We start from the raw sequence: 23,370 nt of genomic DNA on the forward strand, positions 1-23,370 counted from the left end.
TGACAACCACGATAATACCAGCCATACGAAGAGGCAACCAGCATTTTAGTTTCTCCAACAGTTGCACAAAATGTAATCTGCAATTATGGAACCAAAAGATAATACAATACATAGTCAAATGCAACGTAAAAATGGAAATATATACTAAATAAGAATAAATGGCCAACAACTTACAAACATACAGTTCTAAGTTTAATAATATCCCCAATAGGCATTACAACAGCCTTTGTAAGCAATTACTGTACGGGAGTCATCTGTTGATTTTCAGTGTTCTGTGCTGAAAGCTGTGAATTGGAACCCTCCTGGCCAGACAACGTAATCATGGAATCCTTCGGAAAACTGTCAAAGGAAGACAATAATGTAACAATCACTTTGCATAAAAATTAAAACCACACAAGAGCAAATCCAGGGAGCATACCTTTCTATAAACTCTTTCATCGGCAGCAAATCACTATTCAGACCAAGGACGGTAACATTAAACGTGTTTGTCACGGACAGTGGAAACTTACCTATTCAAATAGAATGTTACATAACCATTTGTATCAAAATACAAGGATATCTAACACCACACTTGATCAATTACTAACCCTGTTCCTTGACTTTAGCATATTGAATCATGACAAATATAGGACCCGAATCATCTCCGCGCTCCTGCTTGAACTTCATGAATTGTTCAGCATAGGATTCCCAAAGCGTGCAATTAATAGTATTCTCACTGAAGAAATAATACAAACCATGTCATCTACATAGTCACATAAGATATGTTCGACAAATTACACAATAAATATGAATACAAACCCCCCGTCACGCAACATCATGTTAATCAGCTGCTTCCGGACACCTGTTGTGGTCTGTGAATACCCAATACTTTCCACCATACCAATGACATCTAAAACACATACAGCCAAAAAACCTTAAAATGAAACAACACATAAAAAACAAATCCAGTAAAACAGAATAGAGATAAAATATTCTACCTATTAGCACATCCTTGTTAAAGTTGCCGTTTATTATATAAGTAAATTTAGTAAACACCAACGGCTTTGGAGGTATTTCAGCGTTGTTATCATCCGTAACCGTAGTGCCAGCAGTAAACTTCAACATAAACTTATGAGACGAAGGTCTGAAAGCCGCAACATTAGCCTGAACCTTAAAATTGGAAACAGTGTAACTATGATCCAAGACCATCTTTTCAGAAAAAAGAGATACATGCGGTGCAGGAACAACAACATGTATGTCACCACCCTGGAAAAAACATTAAAATCAAACACACAACAAACCAAAAACAATATATGAAAAAACAACCAAACAATTCAATTCATTACCGATACATCAACAAAAATCATCTCAAAATGCTCCTCTTGTTCGAAACAACTGTCCATTTGTGGTGCACACGAACAACAACTTTCCTAAGTTCTTTGCTGTCATTGATGTCACATATTTTTGCTAATGGTCTTGCCATATTGAACACTGGTATGATACTGCAGAAAAGTGTAGCCAACCAATACTATAAATAACAAAACCATGCAGGAGTTACAAACTATTCATTCCACTCTTCATTACATAACCATAACCGATGGTGAAGCTGAATGGAAAGAAGCATATAAAGTCCACATTAAGTTCTGCTTGTAACACATAATATTGGAGCATAGAAGATGCATGGACAAACCGAACTTAATGCAAATTATGTGAGACATCAATGGTGGAATATGAAACAACATACCTTCATTAATCATCAAATGAGACACATGGCGCATCAAGAAGAAACAAATTCTGCTCTAAGACTAAGCCACTTGGCAGCACCACATTGAAAGTTCAAAAAGATAGAACTTTCTTATATTATAGATTTAATTTGAGAAGTTAATTTCTATCAACTTTTTATTTTATAAGTGTGAGTTTTATTTATTTGTAATTAATTAAAAGTGTTAGTGGAATATAATTGAATAAATAATAATAAATAAATAGAAAAATAGAAAATTACAAAGATAACTTTAATTTTGGCTCTAAAATTGTGAAGAGACTTAACAACTTTAATTAATAAGATTTGTAATTAATTAATAGTGTTAGTGGAATATAATTGAATAAATAATAATAAATAAATATAAAAAAATAGAAAATTACAAAAATAACCTTAATTTTGGCTCTAAAATTGTGAAGATAGTTACCAACTTTAATTAATAAGATTAATTAAAAGTGCTAGTGGAATATAATTGAATAAATAATAATAAATAAATAGAAAAAATAAAAAATTACAAAAATAACCTTAATTTTGACTCCAAAATTGTAAAGATAGTTACCAACTTTAATTAATAAGATAATAAGATAAGATAACCTAACTACAATTTTTTAATTTTAATTAGTCTTTTTTTATTTGTTATTTAATTGATTGTGTGTGAATTTTGACTAGTTATAGGTTAGGTTTTTATTAAAAAACAATAATTTCTTTAACTTTTATTAGTTAAAAATGTTGAATTTTCTATTTTAGTAAAGTAGGTTAATTTGGCTTATTTTTCGTGTTATTTTTTATATAAAGTATTGGATTTATTTAATTATTATGTTGTTATTTTTTATAGAAAGTACTGAATCTCTATTTAATTATTATTATTTGTTATAAAATGTTTGTTTTGTTATTTTTATATCTGTTATTTTTGTTAGATATCAATAAATTTATTTACTCATTGTTATTTTATTAGATATCAGTAAATATATTTTTTTGTCATTGAAAAAGTGGAGAGTTTTTTTATTTATTTATTAAGTAGAGTTGAAGGATTATTTAAAAAAATAGGTTGTTGATTATAAAAAGGAATGGCGGTGCTTTTTAATGGTTTAAAATATATATTTTTTTAATCTAGTTTAATTTGTTTCACATTAAACCTAACTTTTCTGTTTTTTTTTTTTATAAGCAACAATTGTATTCAAATAGAGTTCAAGGGAAACTCAAGCCCAAATACAAGAGAAAAGGCATTAGCCAAGAACCTACGAAAGGCAAAACACAACCAACTTTACAAGAAATCCAAAGGGTTTTTAAACTATTCGTAAAAATTGCAATTTAAGCTATTCGGGCCTATTTGCAACCACCACCAAGTTAGCATCTTAATTTTGAACAATATTTCATCGATGTCCAGAATTTTATTGTTGAAGATAATACCGTTTCTAGCATTCCATAAGCACCAACACGTAGCCAGCCAAACCGAAACTTCCCTACCCTTGCCAACCTTGTTGTTTAAAGCATGGAAAGTAGAGAGAAAATGAGACCTACAGTTTGTGCTAGCGTTGATCCGCAGCGGCCGAATTCCAAGCCATCCCCAAATGAGACCTACACTTCCTCGCCCTCACCAACCGTCTCATATTTTCTCTCAAAATATATTATCCACAACTTTTTTATCTCCCCCGTTTCTTCCATAGATTCTCCAACCTTAATTCCCTTGACCTCTGGTTCGCCTCCCATTATCTCGATGCAGGCCTTGCCTTGGCTCTCTGTGACAGATCATCATTGAGATCTTTATCTATTTCCATGTTTGAGTTAAATGATGCAAAGTATGTAACTTCTCATTACATTGATTCCTTACTGAGTTTGAAGTGTTTGAATTCTCTTAAGTTTTGCTGTTCACAAATCTCTGATGATTTGCTTTACTCTATTGCAAGACAAGGTCTTCCTTTAAAGACTTTTGTTCTTGAAAATTGCACCGGCTATAGTTTCCATGGAATTTATGATTTATTATCTAAGTGTCGCGGGATAAGATATTTGGGTCTTCAAGGTGTTGATTTTCTAAATAATCATCATGTCTTCCAATTGTTTTTGCTTGTTCCAGATTTAGTATCTATAAACCTTAGTAAATGTTCCAAGCTCACAGAATCAGCTTTGTTCGCCCTCATTAAGAATTGCCATTCACTTGGTGAGATCACAATGGAAAGCATATATATGGATGAATCCCCCATGGAAAACATATATATTGAGAGCAAGAGTGTAGAAAATTATGATATTTTGAAAAATTTTGATGTCAACCCTCAATTAAAATTTCTATATTTGTTTCAGTCTTCATTTATAAATGACGGGACCATCATATTGTTTGCTTCATTCTCAAATTTGCAGCATCTGGATTTGAGTTTTTGCCATAGCCTATCTGAAAAAGGTATTTGTCAAGTTTTAAATAGTTGTTGTAAGCTTAGACATCTGAAGTTGATTTACTGTAAAGTGAGAGGACTAAAATTGAACTTTATAGCTCACCAATTAGAGGTGTTGGACTTATCCTGTACAAGTGTTGATGATAAAACACTCTATGAGATCTCAAAGAGTTGTTGTGGGCTTTTGAAACTACTATTGATGTGTTGTGAATATGTCACGATAAAAGGAGTGAAGCGTGTGGTTGAAAACTGCAAACAATGTCTTTTGATAAAGTGAATGGTGATGTTGTTGTGTCAATGCTTTCATCAAGGCCATCATTCTCCAACTCATTTTTTAGTGACATAAAAGAGAAAACTCATTTCATTAGGGTTGTCTTTTGCTAGTTGTTATGGATGTCGTTGAAGTTTTGATTCTTGAATATTAGGTGTTTTTTGTTTTTAAATTTGTTTCTATTTAATGTTAGGGTTGTCTTTTGATATTTTTCTTTCCTCTAACTTGAATTATATTAATTTTCTAATATGCAAAAGATTTTCATTATGGTATATATGTAAGATATAAAAGGTAGTGTGGACATGCATCCCAAGCATCAAATTTTTTCACCACATAGATTTCATTATTCTACACATTTTAGATTCTAGATAATTATTAGTATTCTCTTCAAAAGAAAAAGAGAACCTGACATAGTGATACAATCCAACATAGTGTAATATCTGTCATGATATGTTACACAATTTGTAAGGACTGAAAAGTCAAGATCAAGTACTAACATTCTTTGGAGCAATTGAGATGAGCAGGGAGTATTTGAAGTTTCTTTGTTGTGGAAGTTTGTGATAATAATCAATTTTGGTGGTGTTGCACCTTACATGGGGCACTAGCTAGCTTGATAGCAGGTATGTTGAATGAATGGCACTAGCTTTGTGAGGCACCATGCTGTTTAGTCTTGGGTTTCTGCCGCAGTCTAGTTTCGAAGCTTGGTCAAGTTGGGTAATGTTCAATTTTTTATTTATAAAGATCGACACTCATCACCCACTCCTTAAAACTCAATCTAAAATTTAAGAATTATATTACATTATGAAACAAACTATACAAGAAAAACACATCCTCCATCAGAGTCGAAAACAATGAAGAAGGCTACAATAATCAGTGTTAAAGAGACAACATTTTTCTACATGCTTTGTGCGCATTTGGAAATTCAAGTCCCGGAAACCTTTTAACTGATTTTGGCTTCTGTTTCCCATTTGGTCTAATGATACAAACTTGTGTAAGATTTTCATTAGTAGCTAGAAGGAATAAGACGCATACTTTAAGGCAGACAGATAGATGGCTTAAACAGATACATATTCCTTTTATTTATATCATATCTATATGTTTCTAGGTAGAACTTTTCAGGCTATATCTTTCTTGGTTTGAAAGTGGTTATAAGTCTAGCATATATTGTTTATTGTCTAAATATACAATTACTTGTAATGTTAGAGTGCTGAAAAATGTATTTGGAGGACAAGTTCCTTTTTTATTTCCCTTAAACTTTTGCTTCACTCAAGTCACATACATTGAGTTTCCATTACTTAATCAATAATAAACTCCGAAATCAGAAAGTGTGTGACTATTGTTCTTAAGGATGGCCTTGTAAATGTTACCACTGATAACAGTTCATCATCAACCAAAGGAAACTATGCTAACTGAGCAGGTTTTCTTTCCTTCTTCAATATCATATAGTAATGTAATTTTCATATATCGTAAACAAACAAAGAATCCATATTACAAAGCGGCATCACAGGCATTGTTGAATTGTATTAATGCCTCATCCAGGGAATAGCTTCAGTTGCTGCTACTTTTACCTTTTCCCTTTTGACTATTGTCATTTCCATAATACTCATCTTGGAGTTCTTTGAGTTTGTTTTTTGCAGCTTCTAGTTCCTCCAAGTCCCTACATTACCAATTATATAAAAATTAACGTCCAAACAAATACAACTTTTGAAATGATCATTTTTGAAATCATTTTCAAAATTTCTTAAAACTTCTAAAATCTCAGAAAAGAGATTTCTGCAGAACCTCTACATTTAGAATGAGTATTGATGTATGAAAATAGATGCAATCAGTGTCGATACAGATATAACCGTTTGCGCAAATGTCGATACAGATATAACCGTTTTTTATATTGAAGAACGAATTGTGATTATTTTACACTGCAATCAGTGTCGCGACACCTATACCTACCGAAATAGCGGCGACCGCGACCGTTTTTTAAAATCTTGGTCACCATATCCCAAGCCCTCAACTCTATTTACCAAGTAAGGTTATATTCAATTCTTCTAATCTTATAACACCTAGAAAAATCTAATCAAACACAAACAGAGATTATTACTTACACATCTAGAAAAATCTAATCAAACACGATTACTTACACACCTAGAAAAATCTAATCAAACACGATTACTTACACACCTAGAAAAATCTAATCAAACACATATGAACACAAACATAGCTTTTGACGTACCAATTAACACACTCTATAACACCAGCATCCTCTTTCAAGTTCTTAGAGTTTTTCTTCTTTTCCTTTTTCTTCAGTTCTTTACTAAATTCAACAAAAACAGACAATGATTAGAAGAAAAAAAATCTAAGCATGGTGAAATAACTAAATATACTATATATAAACATACCAAAATATTTTTCTTGAAGCAGAAGGTTGCTGCAATTCACACCTGACAGTCAATTCTTTGACTCTTTCATCAGCTTTTAACATTTCTTGCAAAATGTGGTGCTTTCCAATTTTCTTTTCATTCTTCTTCCATTTCAATTTCCGATCTTGAATCTTCATCTTTGGGTGAGAGAGAGGGAGGGCCCATTTTTTGTTCTTCATTGTGTGTGTCAAACAGAGAAAAAGTTTCAAAAAGCGAGTTTCAAAGAGGGAAATGGATGAATCTGAAAAGTGGTTTATGTATTATATATAATGCAATTTAAGGGCGCTTCTGAGAATTAGTTAGTATGGTTGTTATAAATTAGTTTCTCTACTGTTTTTCTATTATTTTATATTATCATTTCTATTTTAACCACATTGACTTATGAGTATAATAAATATAAGAATCTTATATTGCAAGGAGTATCTTAGTTAAGTTCAATTCTCTCAAATCTTAACTTGAATTTCTATGTTGAGCCTTCTTGATTAACTTCATCATTCATGTGCATGACATTTTTTATTTTTTTCTTGTTTGATAATATTTGTCTTAATCAAAATTGAACAAGATATACTATATTTCGATGATGACAAAATCTTTGAATTCTTATTTTGATAATGATTGAAAAGTTTCCCTCTAAATTGCGTGTCTTTCCTTAATTGGTGAATCTCGCAACAACAAAGTCAATTTTTTTATGTCATTGTTTTGGTGCTTATTTTAATCTATACAAAGATTTTACAAGCTTGCACGCTATTAATTTATTCTATACCAGGAAGCATATAAACCTTATGGCTTCTCCATGTAAATCTCCTCATCGAGATCTCCATTTAGGAATTCCGTTTTGACATCCATTTGATGAACAATAAGGCCATCAAAGAAACTAATGTAAAAAAATACATTTAATTACCGTTTTCCTTAAGAGTGGTGCCTATGTGTTGAAATAATCAATACATTCCTTTTGTCAAAAATTCTTGGCCACTTAACTATCTTTCTAGGTACTTAATGTATCATCACTATAACGCTTCTTTCTAAACACTCTCTTGCATCCAAGGATTTCATCCTTTAGGTAGATTGACAAGTTTTCTAGGATGGTTTGACATTATTGAATACATTTTCTCTTGGATAGTATTATTCCAATAGAAGTAACCCGAAGTCACTTCTTTCTCATAAATCCTATGATGATCATCTTCCACTTGAAGAATAATAGGAATCATATGAACAAAACTCTCACTATTTTCTTCTACTAGATAAAAGAAATAATTATGGAATCAATTTTGTTCGATCCTAGATCCTTAGCCTTTCAGACTCTCTTTCTTATCTTAAGTTCAGGTTGTGTTTCCATAATCCTTGAAGAACTTTTGATATGTATTTCAATAATCTGTGGATAAACTTCCTCACAATGTTCTTCATTTGTGTGAATCTCCAATTCCTTATCCTACGTGATAAGGATCTTAAAATGTTTGTTATTGATATTGAATTTTACTTCTTCATATTTAATAGTTATATTAGACACACAATTCAGTGGGTTATATAAGTAACGATGCCTGTTTGGATTATCTTTATATGTCTTATCATAATAAGTCTCATTGAACACAAAAATATCATTTTAATCAAAATTCAATCGCATAATTTGGAATTATAAACTTTAACAAATTTGATCATTTAAGCCACACAATTGAACTAATACTTATATACACATTTAAATGAATTTTTTTATAAGGTTTAATATTTGATTACAATTCAAATTTAAATGAGTTTCTCTTAAAAGTATTTTAGAACATAAATAAAATGTTTTGGGATTAAATATACAACACCCCTGCAATGTAAGCGAGATTCGATTTAGCCCCCTCTAAAAAATGTTTCCCTCGTAATATCCAGACTCCTTCTGTAAGGCCCCCGTGCGCACTATTTTTATTTCTACGATGTTATCGTGCAAACGACAACCGCATTTAATTCACATACACATGAGTTTACATGAATTATTTGCACAAATTACTTTACAGATTTTTCAAGTTAATCTCAATTGCTTTCTGAGCTCGTGATTGGTTACCAAAAAGAGCAGTAAACACTACCTTGGCCTCAATTGTATGTTTTATAATAATAAGCAAAGTCATATTAGATTTTTGTTGAAAAATGACTCCAAGGAAATATTTACTTCTTAATTAATTAATTCCTATGTAGTTCATTTTTTCATGGGGCATCGACCCTCTCTCTTTTAATAAAAAAATGTTCTCATTTTTGTTTTTTAAAGGCTGGATTGGAAAAACAAAAATAAAAATATATATGAACATCTTTCTCTTTTTTTAATGTTATTTTTTCTCTTGTTTATTAATTGTTAGATTAATCCACCGGTTCAAAACTGCACTTGAAAGTTGGGAGATTGTGTGCAAGTCTATCGAAGAAGGTGGCTTAGGGGTAAAGAACGTGGAGGTGATGAATGTAGCGCTTCTAAGTAAATGGAAGTGGAGGATACTTACGGAAGAGAATGTGGTTTGGCGGGGAATCCTTGAGTCTAGATACGGAAACGTGAGGAGGAAGGTGTTAATTGGGGACATTTCCATTATCGAGAATTCGGACTCAATTTGGTTGCGCGGCCTTCTTATTTCTGATAATTTTGATTTTCTACTATTTCAAAATTTCTCAGGTGCTGTTTTGTGCAATATAGGAGACGACCAAGATGTCCCATTTTGGTACGGATGCTGGGCAGACACTCTGCCTTTGATGGTGCATTTTCCTGAGCTGTTCGTGTTGGCTAGGACGACGGAATGGTGGTGGCAGCGGCTGGAAACCACACGGTTTCAGGCTGGCAGTGGGATGCTGCTCTTCTTCTGGCTGACGGCAACAGCATTAGTGCAACAGGGCAGTGGCTGGATCTCCTCGAGTTTATTTCCCACGTAGTCCCAAGGAATGGTGTTAAGGATTCTTTCACATGGCGACTTGACAAGGATGAAGTGTTTACGATAAAAACTTGTTTCTCCTAGTTCTATGCAAAGCTGTCAGGGCCACCTCTCAATGAACATGTCGTAAAAGCTGCATCTTTTTAGTGGAATCTTAATGCTCCTTCAAACTTCTTGTTCTTTGGCTCAAGAATTATACATGACAGGACTGCCACCAAAGATAATTTGCTCAAAAGGGGTATTTTAGACGCCAATGATTCCTTCTGTGTGTTCTGTTCGACAGTGGAGGAACCCTTACTTCATCTGTTAGGTGGTTGTCGAGTGGTGTTAGATGTTTGGACGAAGGTGCATGCGTGGATAGGACCCATTCCCGACTTCACTATGGAGGACTTCATGCTCTTTCCTTTCTTCTTTGAAAGATTGAAGACCTTAGCCAAAAGGAGGATAGTGGGTGTTATTTGGCTTGCGACGTGTTGGAGTATTTGGATGAGCCGCAACAACATCATTTTCAAAAGAGGGAGTTTTAGTTTCCTTAAGTGTATGTCGGCGATTGTGTTCCGCTCGTGGACGTGGTTACAATCGAGTATTAAGCTTGTATCAAATTGTAATTTTCATATTTGGCATGTTCTTCCGCTTAGTTGTTTTGATTAACGGTTTTCTTTTAGCCTTGTATTTGGGAGGAGCAACCCTTTTGCTCTAATTCAATACCATTGCCTATTAAAAAAAATAAGATAACCTAACTATAATTTTTAAAAAATTTTAATTAGTCTTTTTTTTATTTGTAATTTAATTGATTGTGTGTGAGTATGTATGTATATGTATATACATACATATATATATATATATATATATATATATATATATATATATATATATATATATATATATATATATATATATATATATATACACACACACGTGTGAGAATTTTGACTAGCTATTATTTAGCCTGTAGTTAGGTTTTTATTAGGAAACAATACTTTCTTTAATTAATATTAATAAAAAATGTTTAATTTTCTATTTTTAGGAAAGTAGGTTAATTTGGCTTATTAGAAATAGGGTCAATTTTTATAGAGTTAATTTGCCACTCTTCATAGAAATAGGGTCAGAAGAAATAGTCTTCCCTAAAAGGGGGTTGAGATTGTCCGCTACAAAGTCTGAGCCATTAAAGCTTGTACAAAAATCCTTCTCTTTTCTTGATCTGTCGCTTTCACTTTTCTTTGTTTCTGACATTCTCTCACCAACAGCTCCAGACTTACTAAACGTTTTCCGATGCGATTTGACAGGTTGGTCGGAGTTGTTTCCCGGTGGCCGCTCCATACTCTGGTGATTCAAAGAGGCTGGTGGCGAACGGACAGAGGCCAGCGCGTCGTCTCTGACCGATGGATCTGTTGAAGACACAGATGCTTCTTTGTCCGAGGAAGTACGCTCGCACAAAGACAAGTCATCGTTCGCCTCTTTGTGGTAAGAAACGTCTTCTATAACCAGTAAGTTGAACCATAATCCATCAATACAAGTTTTGACTCTGTGCTTGATTGTGTCCGCCAAATCTGTGTAAATCATGATGTTAAGAACATCCAATCTGTTTGGTTTGGTGTTAATCGTTTCTGGGTTTACAACTTTCCCAATGTCTGCCAGGAGAAGATTGATGAAGCTCTCGTTCCTGACAAAGCAAGGGATACCAAAGATGGAGATCCACACCGTTCTCGCGCACTCCGCATCTGTCTTCTTCTAGTTTCTAACTTCTTTGAACCACGGGTTTTTCCACTCTTCTTCGTCTGCTAATAGAATCTCCAAATCTCCTTCGTTTTCCTCCTCCAGCAGGCATACGTTAGGACCCAAAGCTGTAGCAGAAATGGAGAAAAAACCTTCTTCTAAAAGACTCTGTGCTACTCCGTAAGCGAGTCCTGGACTTCGAACTACACCAACTTTGGCCTTGCAGAATTTGTTGGATTCGTCTGCAGAAGAGGAATAGAAGAAAGTCTTGCAAGCTTCTTGGGTTTCTGCAGACACCTTCAGTTTAGCTCCTAAGGTTGCTTCCGCATAGGAACGAGATGGCCCAGAAGCTGTGGTGTTAAATTTCTTGCTCTCCTTAATTTGTTCGGATCCACCACCAATGCCGATACCAACACGCAGCTTTGGATTATTTCTAAGTTTCTGATGTACTTCTTTCCTTTTGATCTTTGATATGTTAGCTTTTAGTTTAACTCCTTCTAACCATATATTATCCATCTTTGTCTCCAGGTTCTTCTCATCAGAAGCGTTGATGAATGTAACGAATCCAAATCGGTTGCCTCTCCAATCTCTCTTAGGAGGTATAATTATCTCCTCTATCAATCCTAGATCCTTGAACTCCATAAACAAATCTCTAGCATTCCATTTGTCCCCAAAATCTGTGATAAAAATTGTTGTTAGCAGGTTCCTCTTCTCGCCATGATCCTTTTTGAGAATGTCCCATTTTGTGGCTCCTCCTACCCTCCTGTTCCTATCCTTCACCTGAATCCATCCACCCTCCATAATTGCTCAGATGAAAAAGAAAATACAGAAAAGTCAGTCTCTCTTGGCACTCTCTCTCTCTCTCTCTCTTGTTTCTCTCTCATCTTTTAGATTTAAAACTTCCTATAAGCCCACTAAACTCTAAGTTGTACTTATATAATTCAACAATTATATCTACATCCACAAATTACATATATTTTTCGGCCAAAATTTTCACCAATTATACTAAATTATAATATTTTTTAAAATATTTTTTAAAAAAAATGTTAATTAAAGAATAATTAAAACTTTAAAATAATTTTAATAACAACTTTATTTTAAAGTAATATTTTTATTATAAATTATAATTCCAAATCATATTTAAAATAAGATTTAATGGAAATACACTGACAGTGTAATGTAGTTTTACACGGTTGGAGTTGGGGATTTCTTGTCTTTAGAGGAATTCCAAGACTTTCTCTATAATTGTGACAAGATTTCTTGTCTTTCTAAGAGGGCTATTTTGTCGGTGGCTTGGTTGGCGACGATTTGGACTTTGTGGCTCAAGCGTAATGCTATCATCTTCAAAGAGGAATCTTTTAGCTTTCTAGAGTGTATGTCGGAGATTCTTATCATTTCGGGGAATTGGTTGGGCTCTTTTTATAAGAAGGCGCCTTTATGTAATTATTTCGGTTGGAATACCCAACCTCTCTTGTGTTTTACCTTGTAATCCTTTTGTACTTGGGTAGAGCATCCCTTTTGCTCCTTTAATTCCATTGCTTATTGTAAAAAAAAAAATAACCGTTAATTTTTGTAAAATTTTGACTTTTTCTTTAAATTACATATAAAGTATTTCTTTTTAATGGTTATGATGCATTGACCGTGTAAAATATTTTACACTAACAGTGCACTACCTATAAGCTCTTTAAAATAAAAAAAAAATCACAAATCACATTCTTTTTTCTATATTTTTTATTATAGATAATAATTCTAAATCATATTCTAAACAAATGAGTTTTTTTTCCTATTCTTTAGCTAATTGAAAACCGTCGGTACAATATAAAAATTATTATTATCATTAAATTAATTTAAGCAAATCTTAAAAAAGACATCTTCGTAATGTTGAAAACCACTTCTTTTCTATTCCAAACCCACGTTTTGTGTAATTTTGAAAACTACTTCTCAATTCCAAACCTACGTTTTATTAGATATCAAATAAGAAAACAGTTTCATTTTCAAAAAGAGTAATGCTATTTAGTACGAAGGAATTTGGAAAAGAAATGCAAGAATGAACACATGTCACTATATTATAGGAAAATTTTTAATTTATTTTTAATTTAATTTCCTTTTTAATAGGAATCATGGGGTGGTGGTGATAATGAATGGTTGAGATTTATTCTTACCTTTCTTGTTTTTATATTTTCTTAACAATTAGCATTTTCCTTTCAAAAATCATAAAGCCACATTCTATTGTCATATTTTCATCTCAAGTAGTTTTCTTTTTCTTATTACTATTTAATCCTCTTTGTATACCTGACGAATTCCATAATTAATCAAATATATGGTGTTTAGAAATTGGAAACTGGGAGATGACGAATGGTAAGTAATCAACTATTAGAATAAATATCTATCTCTTCAAATATATGGTGTTTTTCTTTCTTTCTAAGTTTATTGTTCATTTCTAATTCTCTTAGTTATATTTTCTTTTTTAGATGCATAAATTGAAGCATCACAATCATAATATCAATAGATATATGTTAGAAGATTCATATTAATATTTTTATATTATGATAATTATCAATAGATATATGTTAGAAGATTCATATTAATATTTTTATATTATGATAATTATCATTAATATTTAAGTAAAACATAACCATGCATCGCACGGGTATACGTCTAATATAAATATATATTGATTATTTTTATATGAAATTAAGGATATTATATTTAACAAAGCATGAGCTTATTTTCTTATGTTAAATGAAACTAGTGCGATACCCGTGCATGCGCACGGGTACGTGTTGGTGCCGTGTCATTTGGGTCAACTAATAGTTCTTTGTCTACCTTAAATTTTTGTCAATATTTTTGATGTTTTCATAAATATTTATTTGAATATATTTGGATTATGCATACCTCTTAAGCTTCCATTTTTTTGAATTGTATTTAATCCTGTTAATAATAATTTATTGTGTAAATTATTAATTTGTGTACCCAAAATGTAACTATGTTGTATTTATACTATTTAATAAAATGGAATGCATAAGGTACTACATGATGAAGGGTTCATGCATAACAAATATATCACGTGTGTTATAATTGTTAAAAGATATATTTAATGAATCCCAACAGTTATAGAAACTTTTTGGAAACATAATAGGATACAAAGAGTCAGTAGTGGTACACTGCATTTTGTCTCTTTTGTTTACAGACTTTAGAAGTACTTCCGAAATAGAAGGTTCCTAGGTTGTTTGTCATTTTGGAACCGTTTTAGTTACTACTTCGCAGAGCACGACAATGTCTCCCACAATTAGTGCAGCAACTTCTGAAACCGTTGGTCTGTTATACACGCGTCCATCCTCAGGTCTATCACATATAACCCTCAGTTTTAAGTCTAAGAATGCATTATCTTCCAGGACATCCCTCGCCATTCTAAAGACTTTTGCATGAATATTGAACTCATCTAACATTATCTTCAAATTATGAACAGTGTTCTCGTCAATTTCAGTATTGTCTCTGCGCATTTTATGCGACGTTAAAAATAAATATAGGTAATGATCACGAAGACCTGAACTATTTGTGGAATATTAGAAATACCTGAAACACTTCATTCTATTAGTAACTTCATTATCTGTGTCATAAATATATAGCTGAGTATATTGCGGACGGTCTCCATTTTCTGGTAGTAGAGAACCTATTCGATGACAGGTTTGACCGTGCAGTCTCAAAGTTGGTGGTCCTCCTTTCTTTGAATATGTGGTGTCAAATTTCATTCCAGGAGAAGTAAACGAAAACATTGAGTTGTATGTTCGAATATTATTTCGATAATTTTTGCTCTCGGTAGATGTTTTGTTAAACAGCAGATGTCTCAACAGTGGAGGTGCCTCTTCAAGTAAAGGTACAACAATTTTACCACCGCGACAACAGCGATGGAATGTGGGAACATGTCCCTTTTTGGTTTTACTGGCACGTTCTTGAAGCCACATGTGTGCATGACAATATGTACATTCCCATATTTGATCCCCTATATCAGAATATTCTGCAGATTTATAAATTATCATATTGTCATTTGTGATCTAAAAAATTGATATGCCGTTGAAATGTTTAGTCTTTGTAATATTACCTTGTAAATTTGAATCTGCTAACGGTGCTTGTTCCATATCATCTTCAGAGTCAGAAGTATTGGATGAGCTGCATTCATCCTCGGAGTTAGACAGTGGCACTTGGGAATACTGTGTTTCAGGTTGTATGACAGAAAACTTTCTATTCTCTAATATAAGCCTTCTTTTCTTGCGAGCATCAATTGAATGAGCTCTATCTTCTACATTTGGAATAGAAACTGGGGAGACTGTACTTGAGGATGGGGCACTGGTAGGATGACCACATGATGATTTCTTATTTTGCAATATCAGCCTTCTTTTCTTCCTTGCATCACTTACATCAGTTTTATCTACCGAATTTCGAGAATGATCTGATTCAGTGCATTGGGCATCTCTCTTCTCCTTCATTCTAAGTCTTCTACTTTGTCTAGCAATAGAAGAGTTAGTATGACTGGTTTGTTCATTAGTTTCTAGCATATTTCCTAAAGTTAGCTACGAATTAGAGCAATTCCAATTACAATATTAAACTGTATGAATTCTACAATATAAAACTGTATGGATTCACATTACTCAAGTGATAACAACTGTTATGAAACAAACAGACATAATATTAATGGGGTATGTTGGAAAGTTCATTGGGATAAGGCAATAAGTGAAGCATTATCTGCTATATACTTTATACAATGCAAATGGAAGGTCTTGTCATTATAATTTCAAAACGTTATGCACAATCTTTATATTACCTATTATAACAGTCCTTATTAATGAGAACATGAATGGACATTAACATATTTCTAACTCTTATGTGTACCTTTATTTAACTCAGTAGGTGATCCCATTCAATCCAATTGCAACAGGTGCTTAGATAAATGTCAACAATTTGAAGAGAATACATACAATGTCATATGCGCAGCTATATTAATTTTGATTATTTAAAACATTCAACGGAGCATTTTGTCGGGGCAGGTTAGCTGTGTTGATTTCTCAGCATAATTGCAAGTTCAATTTCATGTTAGGAACTTTTTAATACGTTTATGATATTCAACGGAGAATTTGGTCGGTGCATGCTAGTTCTGTGGACTTCTCAGTAAAAATGCAAGTTCATTTTCACGTGAGTAACTCTTGAATAAAGTTTATGTGTCTTTTACCCGTGTAGTCGTAACCAATATCGCAAATTGTGGTCGTTATTAGTTGTGACAATATGTTTTTACAATAGCATGTAATGCTAGTTTGGATATTGGAGATGAGTAAAAAACAAAGAATATCATAGCAATTGAATAGATGATTAAGGAAAAACAGAAAAGTCTTATATTAACATAACAGAAATTAAATTACATAGTTGTTACCAAACCAAAAGAAACAGACTTACAAGTCTGATTTGTTTATTCTGCAATACAAACAAAAAAAAAATTAAAGTGGAAAGGAAATAAAACATGTCCACACCATAAAACAAAAACACACCCAAACATACTTAAAATTATGGAGGAACTACTAATCTATCTTCTTTATTTTTATAATTTTCTTTAACTTGTTTGATGAAAGTTCTCCATCACACGTGCCATCCGAGGTTGTTGACTCGCTTGATACGCCTGAAAAGTGTCTTTTTCCAGTAGGAGTAACTGGATCTGTGCTGTGCGTTGAACTCACATCAAGATCCTGATACATAAGTGAAGAAACATCACCAAATTAATATTCAACAGTACATTAAAAGTGGAGTATATTTCAGTACAGTAAACGTCCTTACGACAACAAAATTAGGTTCGGATCTAACAGTGGTCATTGCTTCGACAGCAGCTGGTTTCATCTAAAAATCATTCGAAAGATAATACAAAATCATAATATGCGCAAAGTCAGTTTACAATGATTTTATGTTGCATTACACGTGCAAAGATTAAATTCAAATACTTCATCTGTGTCAAACTGATCAGCAAGCTCTTTCACAAAAGGGTCATTCTTCAATAGCATAACGACAGAGGCATTCTTCCAACGTGGTTGCCACTTAACTTTGAAAGTCATCTTGCAATCCAACATCTGATCCAATACCAGTGGGAATTCCAAGGGATCATGAATGCCAGCCTGTAGGAGATTGCAAGACAAAGATCAGTTAACTCTGGCATAATTGTCTATGTTTTTCCAATGGTAAGTAAACAGAAATACCTTAATCATTGTATGACGCAGCTGAGAAGCAGACAATCCCAAAAGTAACTCACACTCTCGGTCCCAAAATAGAAAGTTACAGCTATTCCCGCCATGAGTAACCTCAATCTCAATCTTATACCTACATTCGCAGTATACATAGAGCACTCAAAAAGGTCATGTTCAGTACCTTGACAATGACACGTATAAATGAAATAACATAAAACATGTGACAAGGATGTTAACCTAAAAATCTCTGCCTCAGTGAAATGTCCAGCCTCACACTCAAACGGAGCTCTGTCACCACGCGCAATACATGAGCAAGCATGACAACCACGATAATACCAGCCATACGAAGAGGCAACCAGCATTTTAGTTTCTCCAACAGTTGCACAAAATGTAATCTGCAATTATGGAACCAAAAGATAATACAATACATAGTCAAATGCAACGTAAAAATGGAAATATATACTAAATAAGAATAAATGGCCAACAACTTACAAACATACAGTTCTAAGTTTAATAATATCCCCAATAGGCATTACAACAGCCTTTGTAAGCAATTACTGTACGGGAGTCATCTGTTGATTTTCAGAGTTCTGTGCTGAAAGCTGTGAATTGGAACCCTCCTGGCCAGACAACGTAATCATGGAATCCTTCGGAAAACTGTCAAAGGAAGACAATAATGTAACAATCACTTTGCATAAAAATTAAAACCACACAAGAGCAAATCCAGGGAGCATACCTTTCTATAAACTCTTTCATCGGCAGCAAATCACTATTCAGACCAAGGACGGTAACATTAAACGTGTTTGTCACGGACAGTGGAAACTTACCTATTCAAATAGAATGTTACATAACCATTTGTATCAAAATACAAGGATATCTAACACCACACTTGATCAATTACTAACCCTGTTCCTTGACTTTAGCATATTGAATCATGACAAATATAGGACCCGAATCATCTCCGCGCTCCTGCTTGAACTTCATGAATTGTTCAGCATAGGATTCCCAAAGCGTGCAATTAATAGTATTCTCACTGAAGAAATAATACAAACCATGTCATCTACATAGTCACATAAGATATGTTCGACAAATTACACAATAAATATGAATACAAACCCCCCGTCACGCAGCATCATGTTAATCAGCTGCTTCCGGACACCTGTTGTGGTCTGTGAATACCCAATACTTTCCACCATACCAATGACATCTAAAACACATACAGCCAAAAAACCTTAAAATGAAACAACACATAAAAAACAATTCCAGTAAAACAGAATAGAGATAAAATATTCTACCTATTAGCACATCCTTGTTAAAGTTGCCGTTTATTATATAAGTAAATTTAGTAAACACCAACGGCTTTGGAGGTATTTCAGCGTTGTTATCATCCGTAACCGTAGTGCCAGCAGTAAACTTCAACATAAACTTATGAGACGAAGGTCTGAAAGCCGCAACATTAGCCTGAACCTTAAAATTGGAAACAGTGTAACTATGATCCAAGACCATCTTTTCAGAAAAAAGAGATACATGCGGTGCAGGAACAACAACATGTATGTCACCACCCTGGAAAAAACATTAAAATCAAACACACAACAAACCAAAAACAATATATGAAAAAACAACCAAACAATTCAATTCATTACCGATACATCAACAAAAATCATCTCAAAATGCTCCTCTTGTTCGAAACAACTGTCCATTTGTGGTGCACACGAACAACAACTTTCCTAAGTTCTTTGCTGTCATTGATGTCACATATTTTTGCTAATGGTCTTGCCATATTGAACACTGGTATGATACTGCAGAAAAGTGTAGCCAACCAATACTATAAATAACAAAACCATGCAGGAGTTACAAACTATTCATTCCACTCTTCATTACATAACCATAACCGATGGTGAAGCTGAATGGAAAGAAGCATATAAAGTCCACATTAAGTTCTGCTTGTAACACATAATATTGGAGCATAGAAGATGCATGGACAAACCGAACTTAATGCAAATTATGTGAGACATCAATGGTGGAATATGAAACAACATACCTTCATTAATCATCAAATGAGACACATGGCGCATCAAGAAGAAACAAATTCTGCTCTAAGACTAAGCCACTTGGCAGCACCACATTGAAAGTTCAAAAAGATAGAACTTTCTTATATTATAGATTTAATTTGAGAAGTTAATTTCTATCAACTTTTTATTTTATAAGTGTGAGTTTTATTTATTTGTAATTAATTAAAAGTGTTAGTGGAATATAATTGAATAAATAATAATAAATAAATAGAAAAATAGAAAATTACAAAGATAACTTTAATTTTGGCTCTAAAATTGTGAAGAGACTTAACAACTTTAATTAATAAGATTTGTAATTAATTAATAGTGTTAGTGGAATATAATTGAATAAATAATAATAAATAAATATAAAAAAATAGAAAATTACAAAAATAACCTTAATTTTGGCTCTAAAATTGTGAAGATAGTTACCAACTTTAATTAATAAGATTAATTAAAAGTGCTAGTGGAATATAATTGAATAAATAATAATAAATAAATAGAAAAAATAAAAAATTACAAAAATAACCTTAATTTTGACTCCAAAATTGTAAAGATAGTTACCAACTTTAATTAATAAGATAATAAGATAAGATAACCTAACTACAATTTTTTAATTTTAATTAGTCTTTTTTTATTTGTTATTTAATTGATTGTGTGTGAATTTTGACTAGTTATAGGTTAGGTTTTTATTAAAAAACAATAATTTCTTTAACTTTTATTAGTTAAAAATGTTGAATTTTCTATTTTAGTAAAGTAGGTTAATTTGGCTTATTTTTCGTGTTATTTTTTATATAAAGTATTGGATTTATTTAATTATTATGTTGTTATTTTTTATAGAAAGTACTGAATCTCTATTTAATTATTATTATTTGTTATAAAATGTTTGTTTTGTTATTTTTATATCTGTTATTTTTGTTAGATATCAATAAATTTATTTACTCATTGTTATTTTATTAGATATCAGTAAATATATTTTTTTGTCATTGAAAAAGTGGAGAGTTTTTTTATTTATTTATTAAGTAGAGTTGAAGGATTATTTAAAAAAATAGGTTGTTGATTATAAAAAGGAATGGCGGTGCTTTTTAATGGTTTAAAATATATATTTTTTTAATCTAGTTTAATTTGTTTCACATTAAACCTAACTTTCCTGTTTTTTTTTTTTTTTTTATAAGCAACAATTGTATTCAAATAGAGTTCAAGGGAAACTCAAGCCCAAATACAAGAGAAAAGGCATTAGCCAAGAACCTACGAAAGGCAAAACACAACCAACTTTACAAGAAATCCAAAGGGTTTTTAAACTATTCGTAAAAATTGCAATTTAAGCTATTCGGGCCTATTTGCAACCACCACCAAGTTAGCATCTTAATTTTGAACAATATTTCATCGATGTCCAGAATTTTATTGTTGAAGATAATACCGTTTCTAGCATTCCATAAGCACCAACACGTAGCCAGCCAAACCGAAACTTCCCTACCCTTGCACACCTTGTTGTTTAAAGCATGGAAAGTAGAGAGAAAATGAGACCTACAGTTTGTGCTAGCGTTGATCCGCAGCGGCCGAATTCCAAGCCATCCCCAAATGAGACCTACACTTCCTCGCCCTCACCAACCGTCTCATATTTTCTCTCCAAATATATTATCCACAACTTTTTTATCTCCCCCGTTTCTTCCATAGATTCTCCAACCTTAATTCCCTTGACCTCTGGTTCGCCTCCCATTATCTCGATGCAGGCCTTGCCTTGGCTCTCTGTGACAGATCATCATTGAGATCTTTATCTATTTCCATGTTTGAGTTAAATGATGCAAAGTATGTAACTTCTCATTACATTGATTCCTTACTGAGTTTGAAGTGTTTGAATTCTCTTAAGTTTTGCTGTTCACAAATCTCTGATGATTTGCTTTACTCTATTGCAAGACAAGGTCTTCCTTTAAAGACTTTTGTTCTTGAAAATTGCACCGGCTATAGTTTCCATGGAATTTATGATTTATTATCTAAGTGTCGCGGGATAAGATATTTGGGTCTTCAAGGTGTTGATTTTCTAAATAATCATCATGTCTTCCAATTGTTTTTGCTTGTTCCAGATTTAGTATCTATAAACCTTAGTAAATGTTCCAAGCTCACAGAATCAGCTTTGTTCGCCCTCATTAAGAATTGCCATTCACTTGGTGAGATCACAATGGAAAGCATATATATGGATGAATCCCCCATGGAAAACATATATATTGAGAGCAAGAGTGTAGAAAATTATGATATTTTGAAAAATTTTGATGTCAACCCTCAATTAAAATTTCTATATTTGTTTCAGTCTTCATTTATAAATGACGGGACCATCATATTGTTTGCTTCATTCTCAAATTTGCAGCATCTGGATTTGAGTTTTTGCCATAGCCTATCTGAAAAAGGTATTTGTCAAGTTTTAAATAGTTGTTGTAAGCTTAGACATCTGAAGTTGATTTACTGTAAAGTGAGAGGACTAAAATTGAACTTTATAGCTCACCAATTAGAGGTGTTGGACTTATCCTGTACAAGTGTTGATGATAAAACACTCTATGAGATCTCAAAGAGTTGTTGTGGGCTTTTGAAACTACTATTGATGTGTTGTGAATATGTCACGATAAAAGGAGTGAAGCGTGTGGTTGAAAACTGCAAACAATGTCTTTTGATAAAGTGAATGGTGATGTTGTTGTGTCAATGCTTTCATCAAGGCCATCATTCTCCAACTCATTTTTTAGTGACATAAAAGAGAAAACTCATTTCATTAGGGTTGTCTTTTGCTAGTTCTTATGGATGTCGTTGAAGTTTTGATTCTTGAATATTAGGTGTTTTTTGTTTTTAAATTTGTTTCTATTTAATGTTAGGGTTGTCTTTTGATATTTTTCTTTCCTCTAACTTGAATTATATTAATTTTCTAATATGCAAAAGATTTTCATTATGGTATATATGTAAGATATAAAAGGTAGTGTGGACATGCATCCCAAGCATCAAATTTTTTCACCACATAGATTTCATTATTCTACACATTTTAGATTCTAGATAATTATTAGTATTCTCTTCAAAAGAAAAAGAGAACCTGACATAGTGATACAATCCAACATAGTGTAATATCTGTCATGATATGTTACACAATTTGTAAGGACTGAAAAGTCAAGATCAAGTACTAACATTCTTTGGAGCAATTGAGATGAGCAGGGAGTATTTGAAGTTTCTTTGTTGTGGAAGTTTGTGATAATAATCAATTTTGGTGGTGTTGCACCTTACATGGGGCACTAGCTAGCTTGATAGCAGGTATGTTGAATGAATGGCACTAGCTTTGTGAGGCACCATGCTGTTTAGTCTTGGGTTTCTGCCGCAGTCTAGTTTCGAAGCTTGGTCAAGTTGGGTAATGTTCAATTTTTTATTTATAAAGATCGACACTCATCACCCACTCCTTAAAACTCAATCTAAAATTTAAGAGTTATATTACATTATGAAACAAACTATACAAGAAAAACACATCCTCCATCAGAGTCGAAAACAATGAAGAAGGCTACAATAATCAGTGTTAAAGAGACAACATTTTTCTACATGCTTTGTGCGCATTTGGAAATTCAAGTCCCGGAAACCTTTTAACTGATTTTGGCTTCTGTTTCCCATTTGGTCTTAATGATACAAACTTGTGTAAGATTTTCATTAGTA

The 23,370-nt window shown here is 32.7% G+C and overlaps 2 protein-coding genes across 2 annotated transcripts; both read right to left on the reverse strand.

Annotated features, from left to right (window-relative positions):
- Positions 1-236: 236 nt before the first annotated feature.
- LOC131614688 (uncharacterized) lies at positions 237-6,989 on the reverse strand. Its single transcript, XM_058886249.1, has 10 exons — positions 6,790-6,989; positions 6,624-6,704; positions 5,965-6,053; positions 5,334-5,406; positions 1,394-1,481; positions 978-1,245; positions 799-889; positions 588-715; positions 419-509; positions 237-339 (listed from the first exon to the last, which is right to left on the reverse strand). The coding sequence occupies exons 1-10, from the start codon at positions 6,987-6,989 to the stop codon at positions 237-239; spliced, it is 1,212 nt and encodes a 403-aa protein (XP_058742232.1).
- An 11,206-nt stretch (positions 6,990-18,195) lies between these two features.
- LOC131614689 (uncharacterized) lies at positions 18,196-21,412 on the reverse strand. Its single transcript, XM_058886250.1, has 8 exons — positions 21,285-21,412; positions 21,113-21,179; positions 19,335-19,466; positions 18,937-19,204; positions 18,758-18,848; positions 18,547-18,674; positions 18,378-18,468; positions 18,196-18,298 (listed from the first exon to the last, which is right to left on the reverse strand). The coding sequence occupies exons 1-8, from the start codon at positions 21,410-21,412 to the stop codon at positions 18,196-18,198; spliced, it is 1,008 nt and encodes a 335-aa protein (XP_058742233.1).
- Between the last annotated feature and the right edge of the window lie 1,958 nt (positions 21,413-23,370).

The sequence above is a fragment of the Vicia villosa genome, linkage group LG6 (genome assembly GCF_029867415.1).
Source record: "Vicia villosa cultivar HV-30 ecotype Madison, WI linkage group LG6, Vvil1.0, whole genome shotgun sequence".
Lineage (NCBI taxonomy): Eukaryota > Viridiplantae > Streptophyta > Magnoliopsida > Fabales > Fabaceae > Vicia > Vicia villosa.